This window comes from Tubulanus polymorphus, chromosome 2, assembly GCF_964204645.1.
Source record: "Tubulanus polymorphus chromosome 2, tnTubPoly1.2, whole genome shotgun sequence".
NCBI classification, from domain to species: Eukaryota; Metazoa; Nemertea; class Palaeonemertea; order Tubulaniformes; family Tubulanidae; genus Tubulanus; species Tubulanus polymorphus.
Genome location: NC_134026.1, coordinates 27,355,920 through 27,378,513, shown reverse-complemented (window position 1 = coordinate 27,378,513; position 22,594 = coordinate 27,355,920). Strand labels below are relative to the sequence as shown.

Genomic DNA, 22,594 nt, shown 5'->3' with positions numbered 1-22,594 from the left:
AAGTCTGTCGAATATCTGCTGGCCAAATTCATCAACATCAATGAAATAGTATATTAACTATAAATCTTTTATTGATACAAAATATTAAACATTCTTTAATTTCTTTGCCAATTTGGCCTCGTCATTTTTAACTGATTTATCCTGCTGAGTTAATTCATTCTCAACATAACCCATTTTCCTTTTATGTCCTTGCATATTCTGAGACAAACTTGTTTCATTAGACTGTTTATTGTCATTAGAATCTTTTGCCTGATCAATTTTTTCTGTGTCCATTCGAACGCTTGGCTCAGAAAGTTTTCTCACGTAAAGAGCGCCTTTAACAAGGTTTTTCCTCATAGCTGAAAATGGATGAAGTAAAAGCTTGACTACTGGGTTAATAACCTTGGTAAATCGGTCCCATGTTGCTGTCTAATTCAGACTCGATGATCTGTACTATTATCACTTATTCTGTAGTTGTTGTCTCGTCCAAATTAATGTGTCACTGGAATCTAGAACATATATTTGCAGCAAAATTTCAAAATGTAACTGTGTATGGACAGGCACTGCAGTATACCCAAACAGGCTATCATACGGGTTATAGGCTAACATCATAGTTCCAATTAGGTAAAATTTGTAGAACTATGGATTATCTATAATCCATATATCACTTAATCCATACTAAAAAGCTTGGCACTGAGTGATATGGATTTAAGATTAGTTCTAGTTGACTAAAATACATGTATTTGTACTCACCTGCATGTTTTAACACTGCAGCACAGTTCACTGTGAGAGCATCCTTTGCTTCTTTTTCAGACATTCCAAAAAGACAACAACTGTGATGAATGAAGGATTACAAACAACAAAAGAATAAAATAATAATATTCATCAAATTAAAAGGATACAGATTCTTTACATCGTAGTAGCTCCTCACACCCATAAACTGCAAAATAGAAATTAAATTATGTACAGGCAAACTGATGTCTGAAATTAGATTATTTAATGGTTATTCAAAATATAATTCTAGCTTCAGTCCTTCAGTAAAAAAACATTGAATGTGAAGCCAAATACCAGGTGGGATTTGAACCCACAACTCTCTGCAAAATTACAGACCGCTTTACCAATTAGGCTACTAGTACAGGTTTGGCAATCACATCAATGATTTACATAATCAATGTAGTTTTCTGAGAATGCTGAACTAAGCAAACTGATAAACATGTATTATTTACCTTTTCACTTTGACTGGAGATTATGATGTTCTAAAAATACAAATAATTGGAAATCCCATGTACAAACTCAACTTTTCTTCAAGACAAAAATATTTGTACATTGTATCTGTTGTAGAGACCTACCTTTCCTTTGCAAACTTTATTGAGTTCTAAGGCATTGGACAGTACTTGTTGCCTAGATGAGCTATCTGTAATCATTGGACTGTAACTTATTTCGAAATGGATTCCTCTTTCCACAGCCTAGAACAAATAATCAAAATCTCACTACTATGATTAAAGGCATTGTCTTAGACGTTCAACGAATTTTTAACTTACTAATTTAACTATTTTGCGTTTAACGTTAAAATCCAATCTAGAAGTTAGCTTCAGGGAAATGATATCAACATCACATTGCTGACATGCCAACTACAATGGAATTAAAACAATGTTTCAAAGAATGACAATCATTTGGTTAATTCTTATCCAGAACACTTACTAAAAACATTTTGTCATCAGTAGGCTGAACAGCTAAGATATCATACTTTTGCACATCAGGATTTTGCTATAATTTGAGACAAGACGGAATTAACTATCAAATCTCAATATACTGGTATATGTAAACCCTATAATAGAATTCATACCATTCTTCTTCTTACTCCTGGGTCATGTAGAACTGTGGTTAATCTAGTGTATTGTTTTACATTGCCTCCAGCTGTGCTCTGAAAAGGAATCAATACATCATTTTTGATGATGAAGGTTGTGTTTCGATATCAGTCTTTTTATCATTAATTACCTTGAAATATTTCTCGAGTTCTTTATCAACTGGTATTTTCAGTGATTCCGGGTCAATTACTTTGATCTATGAGAAAGCAAAAGCATAACAAGTGCATTTTCAAAAATACATATTGATTAACAGATTGTTTCCTGGACCCAGTCATCCTGACTTGATCCTTTTATTTACTATTTTTAGAGATAGATAGTCTACCCAACCACTATTACCTCCTCATTTTTGCCCTTTTTAGACTTCTTCATTGCCATGAGGTCTTCAACAAAATTGTCCAACGCCACAGTTCTATAACCAACTACAAAATAAGTAGCAGGTTTAATGAATTGCTAACTTAACAGTATAGACACAGACTACTGAATAAAAATCGTATAATTCATTATCAAATACAATGGAGTAATTAAAAATTGAATCATGTATTTGTAGCTGGTATGTCTGATGGAGGAAAACTTGTGGTAAAAGTGCAGATCCGCACCTCTTGTGATTGACGCAATCTGCTGAATGACACTGACAGAATCCTGTCTAAAATCTTTCTACTCTCTCTAAGTGAAGATATCTTAAAATTAACCAATGGCAATGTACTGAATTGCTGATGACATTTTGAATCTGAAACAATGATATTGAACGTAAATGATTGAACCGTTTACGCGGAGAGGTGCGGATATGCACTTTTACCAAACTTGTTTCTCGGTATATATTTACGTTTTGAGATCAATTTCAATTGATTACTACGTAATTTGTTGTTTGAATTGATAAAATGACTCGTAACCCCGAGGTCCATGGGCGCGGCCATTTTTAAAATCATGACCATGACCTTCACCGTAATTGGACTATTTGAGCACTTTCACTCGAAAAAGATTATTTTAGAATTATAGATATGACCGATTGACCATTGTATCTTATACTCTTGTATCACTTTTTTGAAAAATAATTGATGAAATATTTCGAGAACGTGACGTCACGATTTCTCGGATTGACAATTCCAGCTCATACATTGAGCTCTACATTCGCTTAGACTTTCGTTTATTCTGCGTCGAATCCTCCGTAAAAATGACGTCGCTGGATTCGTCGATGGAGACGAATATAATATCAGACGAGAGAACAGACCAAAAGCGGGTACAGTATCGTATTTACTCATAAAACTAATCTCAAAGTTGTCATTTCATTCATTATTTGTCGGCCATTTTGTTTTGTATGTATTACTTGGGGTGCTAAGCTAAGGTAGTTATTCTATAGAAGTGACACATAATAATAATATTCTAGCTGTTGTCATATGATTCATCAATGATGTTAGTAAATAGGGAGATATATCTAGAAATTAAACACTGATGGATTTAAAGGTAATTTTCATAGAGAAAAGAGGCAAAATAGGCTTAATCAATCAACAAAAAGTGCGAGGAATATTGTACCATTTACGTTTGAGTACAATTTACTTCTTTCTTCCGATCTTCTTTTGATGTATCTCACCGAGGATCATAACGACTCATGCGTGCCAGCCCAGATTTCCTAAGCGTAACCAAAGCCTAAGCTAACCTTCAACCCTGATACTTGATCATTTATTTATAATTTGTAGGCTCAGAGTGCCGCTATGGTGAGGAGTATGAAGAAACAATCGTTATCATCAGATACTTTTAGTGATGAAAAATCAATGTGTACGAAATACTTTGATACTTGGAGTGAAAATGACCAAGTCGAATTTGTTGAACATTTATTATCACGGATGTGCCACCATCAACATGGACAAATAAATTGCTTTTTGAAACCGATGCTACAGAGGGATTTTATATCGGCATTGCCATGTGAGTATATTTTAGACACGGTCTTCTGAATAATGTCTTTTTTATCATTCTCTAAACCATGAACTCTTTGATATTTTTATAGCAAAAGGACTCGATCATGTTGCTGAGAAAATCTTGGCTTATTTGGACGCAAAGTCGCTGTGTTCTGCTGAATTAGTTTGTAAAGAATGGCATCGCGTGATCTCCGATGGTATGTTATGGAAAAAACTTATAGAACACATGGTTCGAACGGACTCGTTATGGGCAGGTTTAGCTGAAAGACGTGGCTGGTAGGTTGAAATACAATTTAATGAATTTACTTAAACGCAATGAGTCCATACTTAAAATTCTCCTTGTTTACAGGATTCAATATCTTTTCCGACCAAAGCCTGGAGAACCACCTAAAGATCATAGATTTTATAGGAAATTATACCCTCAAATAATATCCGATATTCAAGTGAGTGAAATATCTGTCTCTGGAAGCTGTGTTAGTTTTGATACATCCGTATTAAATTTATCTTATCGTATTGTTCTTATCCATCTAGAAAATTGAACTAAATTGGAAGATGGGGCGACATACATTACAAAGAATCCACTGCCGTAGTGAGACCAGTAAAGGAGTTTATTGTTTGCAATATGATGACCAGAAAATTGTCAGTGGGCTTCGAGATAACACGATAAAGGTAGCAATTAAATCGTAAAATGTGTTGGTTTCTTAAAATTCTATTCAGTAGTGATTCATTTGCACTGTTTATTATATATACATATATTGATTGTCTATAGATTTCTCTGTAAAAGCACAATTAATATTATTAGTTTCATTGAAATTCTTCCTGGAAGCACATTTTCATATTGTTGTGTTGCCAGTGGATTTGTTAAGCACGGAAATATTATTGTATGATCTTATTCAGCAAAAGAGGTTCAATTATTCTTTTTAAGGATAGAAGCATTGCAGTTAATTCCGTATATGAACCACATAAGAATATTCATTGAAGTTGTATTTTCTTTTCTTATGAAATTCTGTCGAACAGTTCTTTTTAGTAAAGTATCTTGAAAATTGATCAGTTCTTTCAGATTTGGGACCGTTCGTCTTTGGAATGTGTGCAAGTACTCACAGGTCATACCGGCTCCGTCCTTTGTCTCCAGTATGATGAAAATATCATTGTTTCAGGGTCTAGTGATTCTACAGTTCGGTAAGAATCTCAGCAAAAAATGGAAGGGCGAAAGAAGGGAAAATGGGAATTTCATGATCAAGTATTTAAATCTTGGAAGGACTGCAGAAAACAATGAAAATTAATTTTTTGTTGATCATTAGTTGCATAATTAACAAATTTTAAGAAAAGATTTCGTGAAAACGCTACAGAGGACTAAAACTAAACATTTTTACCTCTGGTATGATTCTAGGCTGCGTCTCAAGTAATTAGAAGAATGCGTTATTGCTGAATCAGTGTAATACTATTCTACCGGGTGGTTTTGATGATTTACCTGATGAAGCAGGTCATTTGTTACGTAATTTGAAAATTATTATTGAAAGCATTTAACCATTAAATTGTAGGGTATGGGATGTAAAAACTGGAGAAATGATGAATACACTGATACACCATTGTGAAGCTGTGCTCCACTTGCGATTCTGTGATGGAATAATGGTCACATGCTCGAAAGTGAGTAAACTCATCGATCGTGACACATTTGAAAATTTTAGTCGCAAGCTTAGAATTGGATACTTCATGACCTTGTGAATTTTTATTTGATATTAGGATCGGTCAATTGCTGTATGGGACATGCAGTCTCCCCGTGAAATCAATCTTCGTAGGGTGCTATTAGGACATAGAGCTGCTGTTAATGTTGTCGATTTTGATGAGAAATACATAGTTTCAGCCTCAGGTGATAGAACAATAAAGGTACGTTCATAAATGTCAGAATTTTCATCTTCATTAATCGGTTACTAGTCATTTAAATACTAGTGTGTTGTAATTCATTATTATTTCTAGGTTTGGAACACTTCATCATGTGAGTTTGTACGGACACTTAGTGGACACAAACGAGGTATTGCCTGTTTACAATATCGCGATAAATTGGTTGTCAGTGGGAGTTCAGATAATACCATTCGGTAAGAATTACTGTCGACTTACGATTTTCTATGGAACTCTCTATCTTATCAGTTGCATTGTGTTTTATTAATTTGACATCAATTTCAGATTATGGGATATAGAATGCGGTGCATGTTTAAGAGTTTTGGAGGGTCATGAGGAGTTGGTTCGTTGTATTCGATTTGACAACAAACGAATTGTTAGTGGAGCGTACGATGGGTAAGTTTGAATCTCTGCTTTGTCGAAATGATCCATCTCTGAAAAATAATATTGCTGAAATTGTGGTGAATTTTGTCTAATTGATCTAGCAAAATCAAGGTATGGGATTTACAAGCCGCCTTAGATCCAAGAGCGCCTGCTGGAACTCTGTGTTTGAGAACTCTTGTTGTAAGTATGGTATAATGTTGTATACTGTATATCAAATTGTTCAATATATATGACAGAATTCTTAAATTATTTTCTCATCTGTTTTAGGAACATTCTGGTCGTGTGTTTCGTCTGCAGTTTGATGAATTCCAAATAGTTAGTAGTTCTCATGATGACACTATACTAATTTGGGACTTTTTGAATGTGCCCCCTCCAGATCCTGAACTGTCACCGGCCGCACCAGGTTTTCCTTATCTGGCCAAGTGAAAAAAAAAACATTGTTGTGATAACGTATCATATTTTTTGCTGGCATAGCTGTTTATTTCCCGATTCTAAACTTGGCGCTATGAATTCAATAACTAATGTCGCTCACCTTTACTAGTGGTTAAACCGAGAGAGAATCTAAAAGAAATTCCATCGATGCATCATTTTCTACCGCGTATATATACATTACTCAAGTGTAACACTCGTCGTGATGCGATGGTGTTTTTACCCCCCGTTGTACTAAGTACCACTAGTCCGCGCTGTACATTTTGAGTAAGCTGTATAAATGAACTGTCGCGTTGTTCCGAGTTTCCAAACGTGAGTGCAGTTTCTACACCACTGCATATATACGAATCACAGTTTTCGAGAATTGAGATGGACACAGTGTGGATTATCGTAGTTATGTGTAAACGGTTTGATTCTTTGTGCGATACTCATCTCGACCATTGTCACTGGTATTCGCTATTTTCATCACGTTTGTGGTTATTTTTAACCGATGCGACTAAACCTTCGTTCACAGAGAATCCAACAAATAGTGATTGTTGTCATTTGCACAAAACTCTTTATGTAATGAAACTTAAATCATTCAAAAAAAACTCTGAATTCATAATGTATGTTGTGTGGTTGTGGTTTAAATGAATGATGTTTTAAAAGGTTAGCTAATTAATATTGAGTTGATACCCTTGCATTATTTGGTTATTATCTAGCTTATCAGTTCACTGAATAGTTCATTTTTAGATTTGCCTATTTGGCTTGATAACTGGTATCATGGACCTGTTCGTCTACATTATTTCTTCCAATGAGCTATGTAAATTTAGTTGATTGATTCTATATGTGTGAAGTGAACGATTCTATTATTTTGCCTACAAAAATGAGAGAACCTTGTTATTGCACTCTTCGGTATTAGTCATACTGAGGTCATATTCAGGGCACTTCGTGAATTGGTTAATGTACTCTTTATTGTTGGGTTTTAACCTATTTGAGCTGTTTTATTTGATTGAATACAATCGGGATGATTTTGTACACAATGTAGTAGTTTATCTATGGACTTTTTGGAGATCTACCTAGGAAATTAATATTTGTTTCGGTTTTCATGTCAATATATATTTACCAGGTAGTCCTAACTGAAAAATCCATTTCATGTTTCTCATACATTGATAAAGGCATAAAAACCATACATACCAACTGCCATTTCCATGTCCTGATTTGTCATTGTATCATTTGTTTACTGTATACATGTAATTATTCCCTTTTAGGAGACAGTCGCTCAAAAGTTGGTTGAGTTATCCACTGGTTTAGTTCTTTCAACTTTCGATCAACTGGCCCCTAATTATTAGAATCTATAAGAGGTTAATGCAAATACTAATTCAGCTTTCAAATTTATACAGTAAGTCTAATAATGTGTATATATTCTTTGTAGAGGACTTGAGCAGTTCTTGTCAATAGTCCAGCAGTCTTAGTAGATTTTCAGTATTCTTTTTTGTTGATACATATATAATGTACCGGTACTCGCGTGTACTGGTTACAAAATCAAAAATGCTGATATTAAGAGCTATTTACTTCACATTTTGAATTTTATCATCAGATCTTCACACGAACTAAAGGGTTTGTTTCAATCGATTTTTGGTGTGGCACAGTAAGCTTGTTGAAAATATACGGTCAACTCCTAAGCATTGCAACCTACATACTTCACAGAGTTGAGAATCAGGGAAATTTAAAGTCTTTCTTGAAAACGATCGAATATAGTTTGAGTTGACTGATATTAAGTTTTTAGGACGAATCCACTGTAGTATTGTTTGTATAGACAATGGTTCAAACAATATTCATTAAGTTCTGTAAATCCTCATTCCTATCATTTCACATTTTTAATCATGTTCTCATCGCAGAAGTCTCTAAACGAAGTATCCAATATCTATTCATCTGTTTATTATTCAAAAAATCATTTTCGTTCCCACCTTACGTTACTTGTGCTTCCTATTTTCTGTAATTCTTGTTTTATATTTGATATTGTTATATATGTTGATATTTTGTTTCTTTGAGCTAATTATATATTATATATTTATCTCAATAATGAGAACAGTGATTCTTAAAGTAATGAGTAAATGATAGATCCTCTACTTGTCACCACACATGAAAAACAAAACCTGTTATATTGCAGTAATTTGGCTAATTAAAACGAGATACCAAGTTCGAGCTTTTTCCCTATACAGAACCTCGCCTTACTCCGATTTTGACTGTGACAAAAACAAAATCATATTTCTGACTTCCTAACGTATTTTCCTATCCGTAACTCTGAATTCGGTTACCTTCGCGGACATATTTTGTTGGTCCCAGTTTGCCAGAGTTGGGCGAGGTTAACTGTAATTTTAAACGTAAATGAATCAAGTATGAATAGTGTTACAAATAACGCGTAATTTTGGTTTCCTCGTGAATGTATGTTTATACTTGTGTATTGTTATGAATTTTTTGTGAATGGATGTTAAGTTTTTGCTGTCAGTCATCAGCTGAAATAAAAAAGCTCTTGTCCATATTGTATCAGAGATAGTGTTCCATTCCATTTCTTTTCTATATGCTAATGATTCACGGTCGTCAGCGCAGTATTAAATAAAACCGGTGTGACTTTTAAGCTTGGACAGAGGACATACCTATTTTATTCAATGGCCCCTTGAAACGGAATCTATGGGCATTTAGATTATATTTGTTGAATTTCGAAATGTCCGTTTAGTCCATATATAATCCATTTAGAAATGTACGTTTGGGGTTGGAATAACGATTATCGGCTATATGAATACCACCAGCATAAGACGAATTCATTGTGAATATGAAACATATAACAATTATATTACTCGTCAGCCATTGACAAAAAATAACATACACATCTATACTATTTGATTATATAAAACCAATTAAACAACTACCGTATATGCAAACAAATGATTTCTCGAATCTCGTTGTATGGATTTAAAAATGAAGTCAAAGACAATGCTATATCTCGAACATGACTCGATGCGGTGCCATCAGGTTCAAATCCCTGCGAGGGAGGCTGTTATATTAAAGCAACTGTAGAATTAAACCGTTCAGATTTCGTTTGGTATCAAAATGTCAATTCTCTTATAATCATGCTAAAATTATGGATGTTCACTTATGGATATCTTTGTACAGATATATGCACATATCCTGAGATTGAATGAAGTTAGTAATTCCACTGGTATTTGATGGCTTCGTCATATGTTGGAGGTAAGTCTTTAGTATATGGCGAACCCGATTGAGCTGTGTTCCAGGCCGAATAAGGCGGTGGTTGAGTAGCATAAATCTCTGGACGAACACGTGGATGATTCAAACCCGGGTCCTCGTCATCGTCATCGAGTTCATGGTCACGTGATTCATGCGATGATTCTGCGTCGGCATTGCAAGCTCTGATCGCAATCCTCACTGTGTGTAGCAATGCACAGAATATGGCACAGGATAATGTGGTTAGACCAGCCACGAGAAGAAACTGTAAAACTCGCCCATCTACAAAAGCGATTAACAAATGACAACGAAATATAGAATCTTCAAGACACACAGGCTGTATTACGATATAATTTTACGTATATGTTAAGGTTCTAAGTTTCCGCTTGATTCCCGGGAGTAAAATCGACTGCCTATGTATTGATTGTTAATCATATTAACATGTACATTCAGAACTTACCAAATATCACCATAATTGATATCTGTTTATTTGGCTAATTTCTACATGGATGATTCCTACAACAAAAAGCAAAGAAAACCACTACAAATCACGGATTGAACTCGCAACAGTTGGTGCATCATCGGAAAGACAACGGACCCTGCAAATCAAATTATCTAGGAACGATTCAACGTTATTATTTCAAACTTACCTTGTATTTTTAACCCGAACGTAGGCTTGGAAGGTTGACGTGAAAAGAGCTGAATGTGGATAAAGCTTTTGTTCAGCAACCTGGCTATCATATATATAAACTGCGATGATGTGATTGTGTATATCTCGAGGCTCTCTAGCCACACCCTTATTTATAGATAACTATTACGTATTCTGTCTGTTTACGAATGAATTTACGCATGTGTCTCGTTCTTCATTTATGTTAAGTGCGAGAAAAAAACAAGTTAAAAGTGTTTGTTCTTTAATTTCATATCACGAATATCAAAACTAGGAATATTTAGTGAAAAACCTTCTTTAGGTCATTTTTCTACAGCTGATTGAAGAATTAAATATTGAATACAATTATTTTTTGGTGCACGGTGAAATTGTTATGTTTTAGATTTGATGAATTTAGTATTTCCATGTGTATTGGTCTGGTGCAGTTGTGTCCACTTCCGCTGCACATTTTGATTTTTCACTGTCCGGTTCTTTTTTGGCCACTTCATTTGCAGATTTTTCTTCACTTTCTTTAATATCGGCGTCACCATCCATCCCGAACCATGCGGCTGCGTAATCTGTGTATTCCATCCCTGTTTGTTCTTTTGCCAATGAATGGCGATGCCGAACAACGCAGATAATCGCTCCAACCAATATTCCCCCAAACACACCTCCTAGAACACCCCCAATAATGTACATATTCCCTAAAATATAAATATAAGAACTTAAATCCTACGAAACGGAGCAACTGGGTGTTCACATAAGGACACGTGCGAAATAAAAAATCCAAACGTACTCGTTCGTTTTGCTTTAGTACGACGGGCGTTTATTGCAAGGTTGCAAGGCGCCCAATTTGAATCCTCGTCGGAACCATCAGCGCAATCTGTTGTTTTATCACATACTTTTTCTAATGCAATACAAATCTCCTTGTTATTTGCTCCAGGCGTTTTACATTTGAATCTATATCCGCTCCTCCTCGTTTTCTTCGGGCACCATAACTGAGCATTATCCACTACAATATATATTCATACACATAAAATCATGGCCTCAGGCCCTAAGAGGGGTTTTAAAAAGGGGATTCTTAGTATTTTTGTGTAGTTCTCGTTCAAAATAGCCGATTCCAAACTTGCTTGATTCTTAGTCAGTATTGAAATTGCCCCATGCATCTAGGGTGCCAATTTTCGGATTCTTCTTTGCAGGGCCGCGGAATATTGGTGCGACCTCGCAGTGTTAAAAACTTGGGCTCCAATAGAGTAAGCCTTTGTGTCGAACTATGTCACAAATATCACTAAAATGATCTATTTTTCATATCAAATAATTTTCATTGCGGAGTCATGATGAAAAATCATTAAGTTTGAAAAACAGATTACGATATGATCTTAACAATATGTGTGACAAGGTGACACTAGACCGATGTTTCACCATGAAAAAATTTTGTTGTGGCATTTACGTTAGCAGTGAAACAAGTGATTATGGCGATGTAACCTTTTTAACGAGTTAGACAATATTAGGCAACCAGATTTTCATGTGTGGCGACCAAAACGCTCATACAAAAACAAAAAAAAGACATTTAGATTTCCCCAAATAACAACGATGATTTCATAGTAATATTTTCTAACTAGATATAATAAGGACCAAAGTGTAAATGATTATAGTCGAAGGCTTCTTGAATTTAGAAAGAGAAGTAAACGGTGTGGGATTGGCTATGAAAGACTTGTCGGTGAATTTACTTGTTTAAAAAGGGACAAACTGTCATATTGTTGGCTACATGATCACTTTGATCTACCGGATCCATTTCAAATATTCGCAGATTCCCGTAATTTTGAACGGGCCACGTCCGATCGTCCTATTCGCACCGTACTCAAACCATGGACGTATTAACTAGATAGTTTATATACGTCCATGCCCAAACTAAGTCAACGTATATTCACGTGAAACTGAATCTATTGACTTATGAGCGATAACCTTAGAACCGGCAAATAGATGCAAACCAGGAAAATAATCTCATTTGTGACCGTTTAAAAATTGCAGCTACAAATATTATTGGAATTACAAATACTAGGCCTACCCCTAAAACGACAACGTTAAACCCAAATCTAATCTCAGTGGTAAAAGCAAACAATGTAAAGGAATCACCACCAAGCCAAGCGGCGCTATGCTAAACATAAAACAAAAGAAAATATAAGCCAGATTAAATCGCCTTTTATTTCGACTCTAAGAAACCTCTGTTACAAACGACAACCAAAACTCTATATGTCAACTAAACAAACGCACAGAACCTAAAAAAAGTCTAACCCTAGAGATTTATGGACACTTTTTAAGAACAGAGACCGTTCTCCCTGCTTAGCAAATACCAACGACCTAACCAACCATTTTCGCCAATTAAACTCCGAGCCAACTTTCTCAAACGAAAACATGGATGGTCCCGAGATAGTCCCAATAAATCCGAGATTCGCGAGAAATCTAACGGTGTTACTTGCTATTGAAAATAGATACATTTACCGATCGATAGCCTACTGATGCTGAACCGATGAATTCAGCATTTTGTAGGCCTATCGAGCGTTGAATCTAAAATTACTAATCTCTAAACTCTAATTCTCAGAAATTCAAAAATCCAAAAATCCCCGCCCAATGATTCACACCTTTGGCTCTTGCACATAAAAAAATTCCTCTTATATGAAAATGGAAACTACTACGGTACTTACGAGCGGGATCTCGTTTGACAGGTTTGCCCCATGGACTTCCACAGTATACTGTAACAAATTAAACCGGTCGACATTTTAAAGAAGTGGATGAACTATCAAAATGAACTATATAACTAATTGGCTAAAACTTACCTGCCTGGCATGATATGAGACACAAGATGGTCAATATGAGAAATATATTCGTATTCAACATGAGTGATATTTTGAAGCTGTCGACATCACTAAACAAAAAACAACTGTTTTGTTCGGCGTGTACGTACTAGTTCCATCATCTTTCGGATTATTCAAAGAGTATTTTGCGTACCACACCCGCGACACGAACAAACGTATTCTTTTTCAAATCTAACTATTTTGGCTACATTAAAAAAATTGTTGTGTTTAATGATAAGGTGCAACGTTACTCGTGGCCTTTCATGTCGTACAGGAAATTCAAAACGCGCCACGAATAAATGTCTGTGAATACATATATACGTACAGAGATGAGATATAAAACCTATATCAAAATTCATTAGAAAATGTTGTCAATTTGTAGCTGCTGATCAAAGAAATTGAAATAAGATTTTTTCTTGGTGCATAGAATTGAAGTTTCGTGAGAGATTTTTTTGTGGCGATTTAGTATTTGCATTGATTTGGTTCAGACGTGTCCATTTTCGCAACGCAGTCTGACTTGTCTTCTTTGTCGCCCGATTCTTTTTTGGCCACTTCGTTTGTGGATTTTGGTTTTTCTTCATACTCGATGTCTTCCCCAAACCAGGCAGCAGCAAAATCTGGATAATCAACGCCTTCTACTTGTTTAGCCAATGAATGGCGATGCCGAACGACACAGATAATCGCCCCGATCAGTATTCCCCCAAATAGACCTCCTAAAACACCTCCGATGATGTACATATTTCCTGAAAAAAAACCCGAAACCATCTAAACTTCTATCAATTTAAGAAAAATACCAATGGATTCATAATATCGTTTTTTCAACCTCGTCTAAGACTCTATTCCATCAACGAAGTAGGAATCCAACTTACTCCTGTTCTTTGCTGCTTCAATACGAGCGTTTATTCCAAGTTTGCAAGGCGCCCATTTCAAGTCCTCGTCGGAACCATCAGCACAATCTGTTGAGTTATCACATATTTTTGCGATTTCAATACAAGTCGTTCTATTCTCGGTAATTGCTGTCCTGCATTTCAAATCTCGCCGTCGCCAACTGCGACCTTTGCACCACAATCCGGAATCCTCTATGAAAATACTTGATACTTTAAAATCAGTTTCGGGTACTTGCATTTAAGATGTTTTTAAGGGCCAGTCAGGTCTACATACCTTCAGAATCATCATTCGATTGGCCCCATCGTTGGCAGAATACTGTAACAAGATTTTTAAACTAAAAACATTCCCGTGCATTGAGTAGAATAGATGTAAATGTTAACTCTTCCTACCTGTATGAAAACACACAGCTGTGAAAAGTACAATGAATATATACGTGTTCCAATTATATTTCGACATGAGTGATACTTTGCGTTTTAAAAATCAACGAGACAAGACAACGAGCAACTGCATCTCCGGTAGCCGGCCTAGTCAGTCAATGTTTGATGTCTTTTTTGTGAAACTTCACACGCTTTATTTTGAGTACCACACCCCGTGTTTATTTGTAAGCAAACATATTTTTAAAATTGAGAATAACAAAAAACACACCGAAAGGCATAATCAAATGCAAATTTCGTCAGGTTATTCGATTTTCCACCCGCCCCGGGCCGCCACCGCATTCCCAATGTGACTTTTTGTCAACTTTGGCAAGCGAGTGGTCTAGTCTTAACGGAATATGCTGACATCTAGTGTCGAATTGCGTGATAAATTGCTACGCGCACCCTGCACTATTCATCAAATCAGCTATTTTGCCAATTAATACCTACTATTCATTTGAAAATGACATAATGTATATATTAATTGACTAAATCAAGTCAGATTGTGAAAGTTTGTGTAATATTTATATCATAATTCAAATTTTGTAGCGCACTATATTTTATCTACGTAACAATACATCCGGGGCGCGTGGTACATATAGATATATCGGTGTCAGAAGGCGTGCAGTTTTAGTTGACGATGAATTCTTCGTGGTCGAACGCGGTCGATGAAATGGATGATAATCAACAAGGTTACGGTTCATATTCTTCCCAGCAAGGATTAGGTAGGAATTATTTTACCGTCTTTAATGGATTTCGTTGTAGAATGTATTGCTGAGTGTTTTTATTTGGAGTTGTTCCCTTCGGCAACTGAATCGGGTCGGGTGTCGTACACACTACACACACGCCTCCACCTCGTGATATTTAATGTTTTACCCGGCGTTATTTGTCGCTTGCCAGGATAGCTGGGGATGATCCCAGATTCATAGATGCGACACAGTATCTTAGGTACTACCTATAAGTAAACAGTGTATAATACCGTGACGTGTCGCATCTTGAATTTTCACCCTCAGCTATTGTTGTGACGACAGTCCGCTGACTGTGTGTGTGAGACCGTTTGTCTCTTGAGTTAGTGAAACGGTATTGGGTGCAGTGTCAGGATATAATGCATAGACGACGATATCTGGCTATCATTGAAGTTGGTAACATTGTTGTAATTGTAGTCCCTATAATACTAGGTTATCATTAAACTTGATTTTAGGCTAATTTTGTCTGGTTTTTATTGTTTTCACTTTTATTACTGTTACCGGTACTTGAAATTAACAGTTTCTGTCATGCAAGGTATCCAATTTCAAAACTAAAATAATCCCTTGTTCTTGTTGAAATTGATGAATCCTTCAGAAAGTAATATCATCATTACTGTGAGTTCTATGGCTATAGGTATCTATAATGCTTGCCATGGCATTTTGAGGCTTAAATGATGTTTTAGTAACCTGAACCGGCCCTTTGGATTTTTAAAACGCCCTGCTACACGTTGGAAAGCAAAGCACTGTCAGGTTTTTGAGTTTCAGTTAGGCATGTATAAAATGGGGTCCCATGATATGAATTGATAATGCAATTTTCAAAGAGTTATATGCATTTCAGATGTGTCATTTTCTAGATAATTTTAGAGGTGTAAAAATTATAATGTTTTCTCAAAAATTTGCTTAAAATAACGGCAGAACCTAGCTTCAGAAAAGGTCAAGTTTTTAATTTAGTTTGTTTTGGTTAAATTCGAATATGTATTTACCAGTAAACAAGCAAGATGAAATAATAAAATATTATAAAAGTGTAAAATTAAATCATTTGTGTCTTAATGAATTATTTGTGTCTAATTATTTGTTAGGTAGGGCCTACTTGTTCATTGATAAAATTAGTAAGCTCTATTTTACCATTTATGAGTTCAAAAAATGGCTTAAAAATGTGAAGTTCATAGTAATAAAAAAGAAGACCAGCTTGATGATAATCTTTGTCTAAAAAGTTCATTCAGCTTGCCGAGTAAGGGTCACAAGAATTAGAAATTTACATTTCAGACAACATGCATGGGCAAGTGAAACATGAAAATGGAGCGTCAAATACAACGCAACAAAGTACAGAGTCTTCTAAGGCACACATCGATTTAATATCTGATAAACCTATCAAAATAGTTGAAAAAATATCTATTCCTGTAAAACAGTTTCCAAAAGTAAGTGGAGGACTTATAAAATAATAGGTGTTGTGCTGATTGTAGAATGAATATCATTAAAATCTATTCTAAATTTTGTTTGGATTATATTCTTTTTTTTTCAGTTTAAAAAGTAATTTCTCCTTAATTAACATATATATGTTAGGGTGTATATTTTAATCGATGATAGACACTAAAAGAATTTAATCTAAAACATTCGCTTAAAATATAAAACATTTTGGACCTTGTTTCAACGGGTTCGTCTAATAACTAGAATAATAATGGGAATGTAGTTGGCATTAGGTAGCATGATAACAGACATGCTTCATTAGTAAAGATTTCTACCTATGTAGAAAGATAAATTCATAAAAGTTTTGTTTTTGATTTTCAGTTCAACTTTGTTGGGAAACTGTTGGGTCCAAAAGGTCACACATTCAAACGACTGCAGGAAGGTACTCTCACCCGTATGGCTATATTAGGAAAAGGATCGATGAGGGATAAGGATAAGGTTAGAATAAACTTTTAAAATTTTTTAGAGCCATGATTGGTATACTAAACCAGCTATGATGAATACCCAGTCACATTATGTGTGCGGTTATTGTTTTAGAGCTAGAAATTATAAGTACATGTTTTTCATTGACTTATGATAACTTCATTTGAAAACAGGAAGAAGAACAACGAAAAGAAGGTGGAAAATATGCACATTTAAGTGAAGAGTTACATGTTCAAGTAGAAGTATATGCACCTCCAGCAGAGGCTCATTCCAGATTAGCCCATGCTTTGTCAGAGCTTAAGCGTTATCTCATTCCAGTGAGTAGAATTAGCTCTCATATCGATTTGTGTTTCAGGTGTACTCAAGCAGTTTTCACAAATCTGGCATTTCTGTTTTAATTAGGAACTGAATGATGATATCAGGCAACAACAACTGGAAGAACTGGCGTATTATAATGGAGATCAACAGGGAATTGGATCGTCGCACACAGGTCCTCCTCGAGGAGCTCAACATGCGCCAGTTAGTACTCCTGTACGTGGACGAGGTAGAGGTCGTCCTCCTGTAACTCCTGCTAGAGGTAGTCTACTAGCAACTCCTGGTGCTAGAGGACGGTAAGTCCTTTCGATTTGTTAGAAACAATGCTTTGATGTGTGATTTATTATTACAACTATAATGTATATTTTGATTTATATTAGTGGTACTCCACCAGCTGTAAGAGGACGTGGCGCTGTAAGGCCTGCCCCAGCTCGAGCCCCTCCAGTGCCTGCGCCTAGATATGAAGAAGAATACGTAAGTAAAAACTGAAATGTGATGAACAACTGACAGATAGTATTCGCTGTACATTTTGTTTGCAAACTGCTCATATTGTGTATTTTCAGGCGTATGAAGACTATGGAGCTGAAGCTGTGTATGACAGTTACGATGCTGGCTATTCTCAAACGTTAGTTCCCACTTATTATTATTCATTTATAAACTTTTTATTCACTAACGATAACGAGAGAAATCTCACAATAAATTCAGCCAAAACGCATACTGATGATGGCTAATAGTCTTTAGCCAAAACGTTGTGCAAATATATATACTCTTCTATCAAAATTTCTCGTTTTGGCTGTATTTTATTGTGGGATTTCTCTCGTTATCATCTTACACGGATATTGTGTATCTTCTTGTCTCGTTTTTATTCACTACTTGTCTGCTGTGATTGAAGTCGCTGTATTTGCTTACAGGGATGAGTATTATGATTATGGGCATGGTCAAGGTCGCGGTTATGATTCCTATGGTAAGCATATATTCATCATTTACTGTCTAGTAAGGGTTTGAAGCGAGTGTGCGACTGAATGCCGTATTGTGATCAACTGAGCTTGTGTTTTACTTGTCTTACTGGTCATTCACTTTACTTCTTATACCTGAAATTAAGAAACCAGGGTCATAGTGCTGTGTTGAGATTTCACTAATTCTCGTGCCCAGTCTCCAGTCTTTGGTACATTTTATACACACGTGTATTATAGCGTGATATGTGATTATCTATACTGGCGTGGGTATGAAGCGAGTGTGCGGCAAAATGCCGTATTGTGATCAACTGAGCTTGTGTTTTACTTGTCTTACTGGTCATTCACTTAACTTCTTATACCTGAAATTAAATAATCCAGGGCCATAGTGCTGTGCTGAGATTTCACTAATTCTCGTGCCCAGTCTCCAGTCTTTGGTACATATTATACACACATTGTATTATAGAGTGATATGTGATTATCTATACTGGCGTGGGTATGAAGCGAGTGTGCGGCAGAATACCGTATTGTGATCAACTGAGCTTGTGTTTTACTTGTCTTACTGGTCATTCACTTAACTTCTTATACCTGAAATTAAATAATCCAGGGCCATAGTGCTGTGCTGAGATTTCACTAATTCTCGTGCCCAGTCTCCAGTCTTTGGTACATATGTATCACCACCACCTATATCATCATTTGATTGTGTTATGGTGTATTTAACCGTCAGTTTATCATGAATGTGCATTGTCGAGTAGATCCATGAGAGATGGTATTATAATTATAGTAGATTAAGATCTGCTGGATTTTCAGTCAGATGTTAATTCTTTGTTATACGACATATGGTCGAAAATATCGTGGCACATCTTGGCTGCTCACATGTGTCACATCTTGGCTGCTCACATGTGTTACTTGTGAAGAGTTCATCTCCTTAAGATAACTGGAATATATTGACTTTTGAATTAAGAGAATTGGTGGAAGATAATTGTACAATAGCAGTAGATTGAGGTCTGGAAAATCGTATTCAGATATTAATTCATCGTGAATTGTAACATCTTCCAAAATAGTGTGGCACCTTGACTATTGGCATATGTTACTCGTATATGCATTTAGTTAGTTTAGTTTCACATGTAGAACTACTGAAAATATTGACATTCGCATAAATTATTCATGGGTTTAAAGAGAATTCGTCATGTTTTTATTTCTAGGTGAAACTTGGACCCGACCATCAGCAGCGACAAAGGCACCACCCCCGTCTCGGCCACCGAAGACTGATTACCGAGCTCATCCTTACCCTCGACCGGCTTACTGAACAAAACAGTAGTGAGAAGGGTAGTGATGTTGTCCAGATCATGTTTTAAGGTATTAGCAAGTGTATACATTTATGTACCTTTCGTCCGGACAAACAATTAAAGAAAAACTTCACACTTCAGATCCTAACAGCTTACTCAAAACATTAAACAGAGTTCAATTTTATATAAACTTTCTATCATCAACCAATCATACTAGAAAAAAAAAAATGTCGAAGACTGATATCCGCAGTTAGTGGATCTATGTGTATTGTATCATAAGTATGAAAATATTCGTGTAAAAGAGACTTCTAATAATATCGGATATAACCATAAATATTTTATATCACTATACCCCAGTTCAAATATAACCAAAATTGCATAAAATGATAATTTTTACGTTAAATTCTATTGTTGTTTGTGAGAATATGAACACATAATTTATGCGTTTAAATTGAATCAGTTAAATCTTTTGATCATAAAATTATGATAAATTTTTGATTTTATCGTCATATAATTATAATGTTGCTTCGTGGATCGAATGTCATATACATGTAGTGTTTTTAATTGTAATTAAAATAAACTGTAATTGTTTTGATATAATATCTCACTTATTTTGCTTTCTTTGCTAGAGTTTAAAAAAATAAGCTTGTCTAAACTCATGACTGGGGTAAATAATCTCGTTACCAGACGGAAGTCGTGCCGAAACAAAAGTCTCAAATTTAAGATTAGGTTGAAATTTAATCGTATTTAAAAAGTTAATGCTTTGTCTTATGTAAATCATCCTGCATTTGAGCTAACATTCGTTGTTAAATTTGAATAAGTGACGAGTTGGACAAGCTTGTTCAATGACCACAATAGAAGTCATTTGAATCTGGTGTCATCCATAATCATTCAGACGTGTGATCTAGAATTTCCTTTGACTTGCGTAGTTTTAGGTCTATTTCCATTTTTGCAACATATGCCAATATATAACATATGTATTCCTATTGAAAGATGTGGATTTTAATATGAGGACAAAGTTGGGTTGATATTCAAATATTTGATGTCTGTCCAACCCATAGCTGAATCTGTCATTTCATCACAATTAATTTAAACTTTATAATTATTGATTTAAAAGACACTTCTACCCACATAATGATGAGGAATTGGAAACGTTGAAAATTGTTCTAAAAGGTAATATATTATTGTAAATTCATAAAGAAGGTAAAAACATTTACAAATACATGAACAAAAATTTATCTCGCACATGAGTTCTATAATGAGAGACATTACACAGAAGTTCTATGAAAAATACATCTATTTTATTTGTGAAGTTTTGATGTAAGTGTTGCACTTGATATTGAGTAAAATAAAACAAAAATCTCACCATTTTGTTTATTTGTTTCAGGACAGTCAATTGCCTACAGATTGTTTTAGTGGAGATTGCATTTATAAACTATTTGGAAATTTATTTTTTTATACTATGTATATAAGATGTAATAAACACATGAGTGTTTTTTAATCAAATTAATCTTACTCGTAATTTTGCTTCTTTATTGGGTTCCGTTGTTGTAGTTTTTTTCTGACAGAAACTTAAAATGACAGCATCTAGTTGTGGCACCATGCTTAAATGCATTAAACTTCTTTGTGATGGCCTGATTGTCTAAATATCAGACATTACTCGAGGAATGAGGATTATGGATGGACTAGACAACATAATTATCATTTGTCGGACATGGTAGCTCGAATGGCATTGAGATTAGGATATTCTCGATCTGGATTTCGGCAACGGAGATTGCGTGTATTAATGGATTTAGGTTTGCTATAATCGATACATACAAGTGCTGTAGTTATTAAAAATCTGCTGACCACAACGAAAAAAAGATGTCGATAATGCCAGCAAGAAATTCCTTGCAGACAGAGGATGTTACTTCAGTGGAATTTTGTTACGAACTTTAGGGGACTAGAACATACTGTTTGTTATAACCGACAGTTCGTTGTATTCAGTATGAAATTGCTTGGTACGAAATTCTAGGTTACCGATAGATTACCGTCATATCCGGAGCTCGTTACAACGAGGTTCCACTTTCTATGTATACAACATTGATCTCTAGATGGTAATGTTGATTCTTTTTTTAAACTATTTCTGATGTAGTGTTATTAACGGGATACTATTTTTTTAAATACGCCAGCCTGCAGGACTTGGTTGATGTCAGTTTCTCGCACGTTTGATATTCTATAAATAAAGTCCATTACATCGATTACATCAAGATCTAGAAACACCTCAATACATGTTCAGCTTTTGAGGAAAAAACCTGCCGACTATATCGAACCGCGCAAATAACACGGCTTCATGTTCGAATTGTTTTTCACCGCGGTTGATATATTTCTGTACATTGTGTGTCATTGAATACATCAGCATTTATTAATTATTCATCCCATGAATCCACCTTGTAAAACTCGTTGTTTACGTCAAACCAATCAATTGTGTGCAAACATTGAATTGTTTCGCATTAGTAGTCGGGTTGCGCATGGGAATAGAATACACGTAGAATTCAATTGAAGAACTGGATAATGCAATTAGATTCTTAGATTTAAAGGTTATTTACGTCGTGACAAATCACATTTCATACACATTTTCCTAAGTAATCTTACGCTGGAGAATGCACTGAGTTCACCACCTGGGGTCTAGTCGAATCTAATTTGCACAACTGTTTATTTATTTGTCAGCTGCTCTGGTGAATCTTTCGAGGCAATTTGAAATACCAAAGGCTAAACCGATATCTTCATTAAGACAGTTCCTGTTCATTCTATACATTGATCCCTTTGGAAGACCTGCGAGTGAGAAGATTATATATACCTTGGAATAATAAATTGATTACACAAGGGCTTTAGGTGCATTAACCCAATGCGAAATTATATT

The 22,594-nt window shown here is 35.3% G+C and overlaps 4 protein-coding genes across 8 annotated transcripts; 2 read left to right on the top strand and 2 right to left on the bottom strand.

Moving 5' to 3' along the window:
* Window positions 1–57: 57 nt before the first annotated feature.
* Window positions 58–2,771, bottom strand: LOC141900208 (ribonuclease P protein subunit p30-like). The gene is made up of 11 exons (XM_074786990.1): window positions 2,671–2,771; window positions 2,184–2,266; window positions 1,978–2,043; window positions 1,826–1,903; window positions 1,681–1,746; window positions 1,521–1,610; window positions 1,329–1,445; window positions 1,206–1,235; window positions 882–919; window positions 733–812; window positions 58–338 (listed from the first exon to the last, which is right to left on the bottom strand). Exons 1-11 carry the CDS (start codon window positions 2,759–2,761, stop codon window positions 85–87), a joined length of 993 nt encoding a protein of 330 aa, XP_074643091.1. The 5' UTR covers window positions 2,762–2,771; the 3' UTR covers window positions 58–84.
* A 177-nt stretch (window positions 2,772–2,948) lies between these two features.
* Window positions 2,949–9,022, top strand: LOC141898516 (F-box/WD repeat-containing protein 1A-like). 2 transcript variants are annotated; one of them, XM_074784449.1, is made up of 12 exons: window positions 2,949–3,084; window positions 3,542–3,767; window positions 3,850–4,036; window positions 4,110–4,203; window positions 4,292–4,429; window positions 4,821–4,939; window positions 5,302–5,407; window positions 5,504–5,647; window positions 5,738–5,856; window positions 5,945–6,055; window positions 6,145–6,223; window positions 6,311–9,022. In XM_074784449.1, exons 1-12 carry the CDS (start codon window positions 3,019–3,021, stop codon window positions 6,467–6,469), a joined length of 1,548 nt encoding a protein of 515 aa, XP_074640550.1. In that variant the 5' UTR covers window positions 2,949–3,018; the 3' UTR covers window positions 6,470–9,022. The 2 variants fall into 2 exon arrangements, with proteins under 2 accessions (XP_074640550.1, XP_074640549.1); XM_074784448.1 differs by having other exon boundaries at window positions 4,812–4,939.
* A 353-nt stretch (window positions 9,023–9,375) lies between these two features.
* LOC141900698 (uncharacterized) lies at window positions 9,376–10,419 on the bottom strand. Its single transcript, XM_074787707.1, has 3 exons — window positions 10,348–10,419; window positions 10,158–10,213; window positions 9,376–9,979 (listed from the first exon to the last, which is right to left on the bottom strand). Exons 2-3 carry the CDS (start codon window positions 10,168–10,170, stop codon window positions 9,660–9,662), a joined length of 333 nt encoding a protein of 110 aa, XP_074643808.1. The 5' UTR covers window positions 10,171–10,213; window positions 10,348–10,419; the 3' UTR covers window positions 9,376–9,659.
* A 4,666-nt stretch (window positions 10,420–15,085) lies between these two features.
* On the top strand, window positions 15,086–21,193 carry LOC141898840 (KH domain-containing, RNA-binding, signal transduction-associated protein 2-like). Of its 4 annotated transcripts, none has more exons than XR_012618605.1 (10): window positions 15,086–15,224; window positions 16,512–16,663; window positions 17,034–17,150; window positions 17,309–17,452; window positions 17,538–17,746; window positions 17,831–17,924; window positions 18,014–18,075; window positions 18,362–18,414; window positions 19,609–19,762; window positions 21,080–21,193. XR_012618605.1 is itself a non-coding variant. In XM_074784964.1 (9 exons), exons 1-9 carry the CDS (start codon window positions 15,140–15,142, stop codon window positions 19,710–19,712), a joined length of 1,020 nt encoding a protein of 339 aa, XP_074641065.1. In that variant the 5' UTR covers window positions 15,086–15,139; the 3' UTR covers window positions 19,713–20,781. The 4 variants fall into 4 exon arrangements, 2 of the variants coding, with proteins under 2 accessions (XP_074641065.1, XP_074641066.1); XR_012618606.1 differs by lacking the exon at window positions 21,080–21,193 and adding an exon at window positions 20,810–20,865; XM_074784964.1 differs by lacking the exon at window positions 21,080–21,193 and having other exon boundaries at window positions 19,609–20,781.
* Window positions 21,194–22,594: the final 1,401 nt, after the last annotated feature.

What these genes read in the sequence shown, in the direction of transcription:
- LOC141898516 (XM_074784448.1), top strand. Translation starts at nt 3,019, where the DNA reads ATGACGTCGCTGGATTCGTCGATGGAGACGAATATAATATCAGACGAG. An exon ending in TTTTATATCGGCATTGCCAT is followed by an intron (nt 3,768 to 3,849) that starts GTGAGTATATTT and finishes ATATTTTTATAG; the next exon opens with CAAAAGGACTCGATCATGTT. An exon ending in TGTGTTTGAGAACTCTTGTT is followed by an intron (nt 6,224 to 6,310) that starts GTAAGTATGGTA and finishes CATCTGTTTTAG; the next exon opens with GAACATTCTGGTCGTGTGTT.
- LOC141900208 (XM_074786990.1), bottom strand. Translation starts at nt 2,761, where the DNA reads ATGGCCGCGCCCATGGACCTCGGGGTTACGAGTCATTTTATCAATTCA. An exon ending in CTGATGACAAAATGTTTTTA is followed by an intron (nt 1,611 to 1,680) that starts GTAAGTGTTCTG and finishes ATTCCATTGTAG; the next exon opens with TTGGCATGTCAGCAATGTGA. An exon ending in TACTACGATGTAAAGAATCT is followed by an intron (nt 813 to 881) that starts GTATCCTTTTAA and finishes CATTCATCACAG; the next exon opens with TTGTTGTCTTTTTGGAATGT.
- LOC141898840 (XM_074784964.1), top strand. Translation starts at nt 15,140, where the DNA reads ATGAATTCTTCGTGGTCGAACGCGGTCGATGAAATGGATGATAATCAA. An exon ending in CGATGAGGGATAAGGATAAG is followed by an intron (nt 17,151 to 17,308) that starts GTTAGAATAAAC and finishes ATTTGAAAACAG; the next exon opens with GAAGAAGAACAACGAAAAGA. An exon ending in ACTCCTGGTGCTAGAGGACG is followed by an intron (nt 17,747 to 17,830) that starts GTAAGTCCTTTC and finishes GATTTATATTAG; the next exon opens with TGGTACTCCACCAGCTGTAA.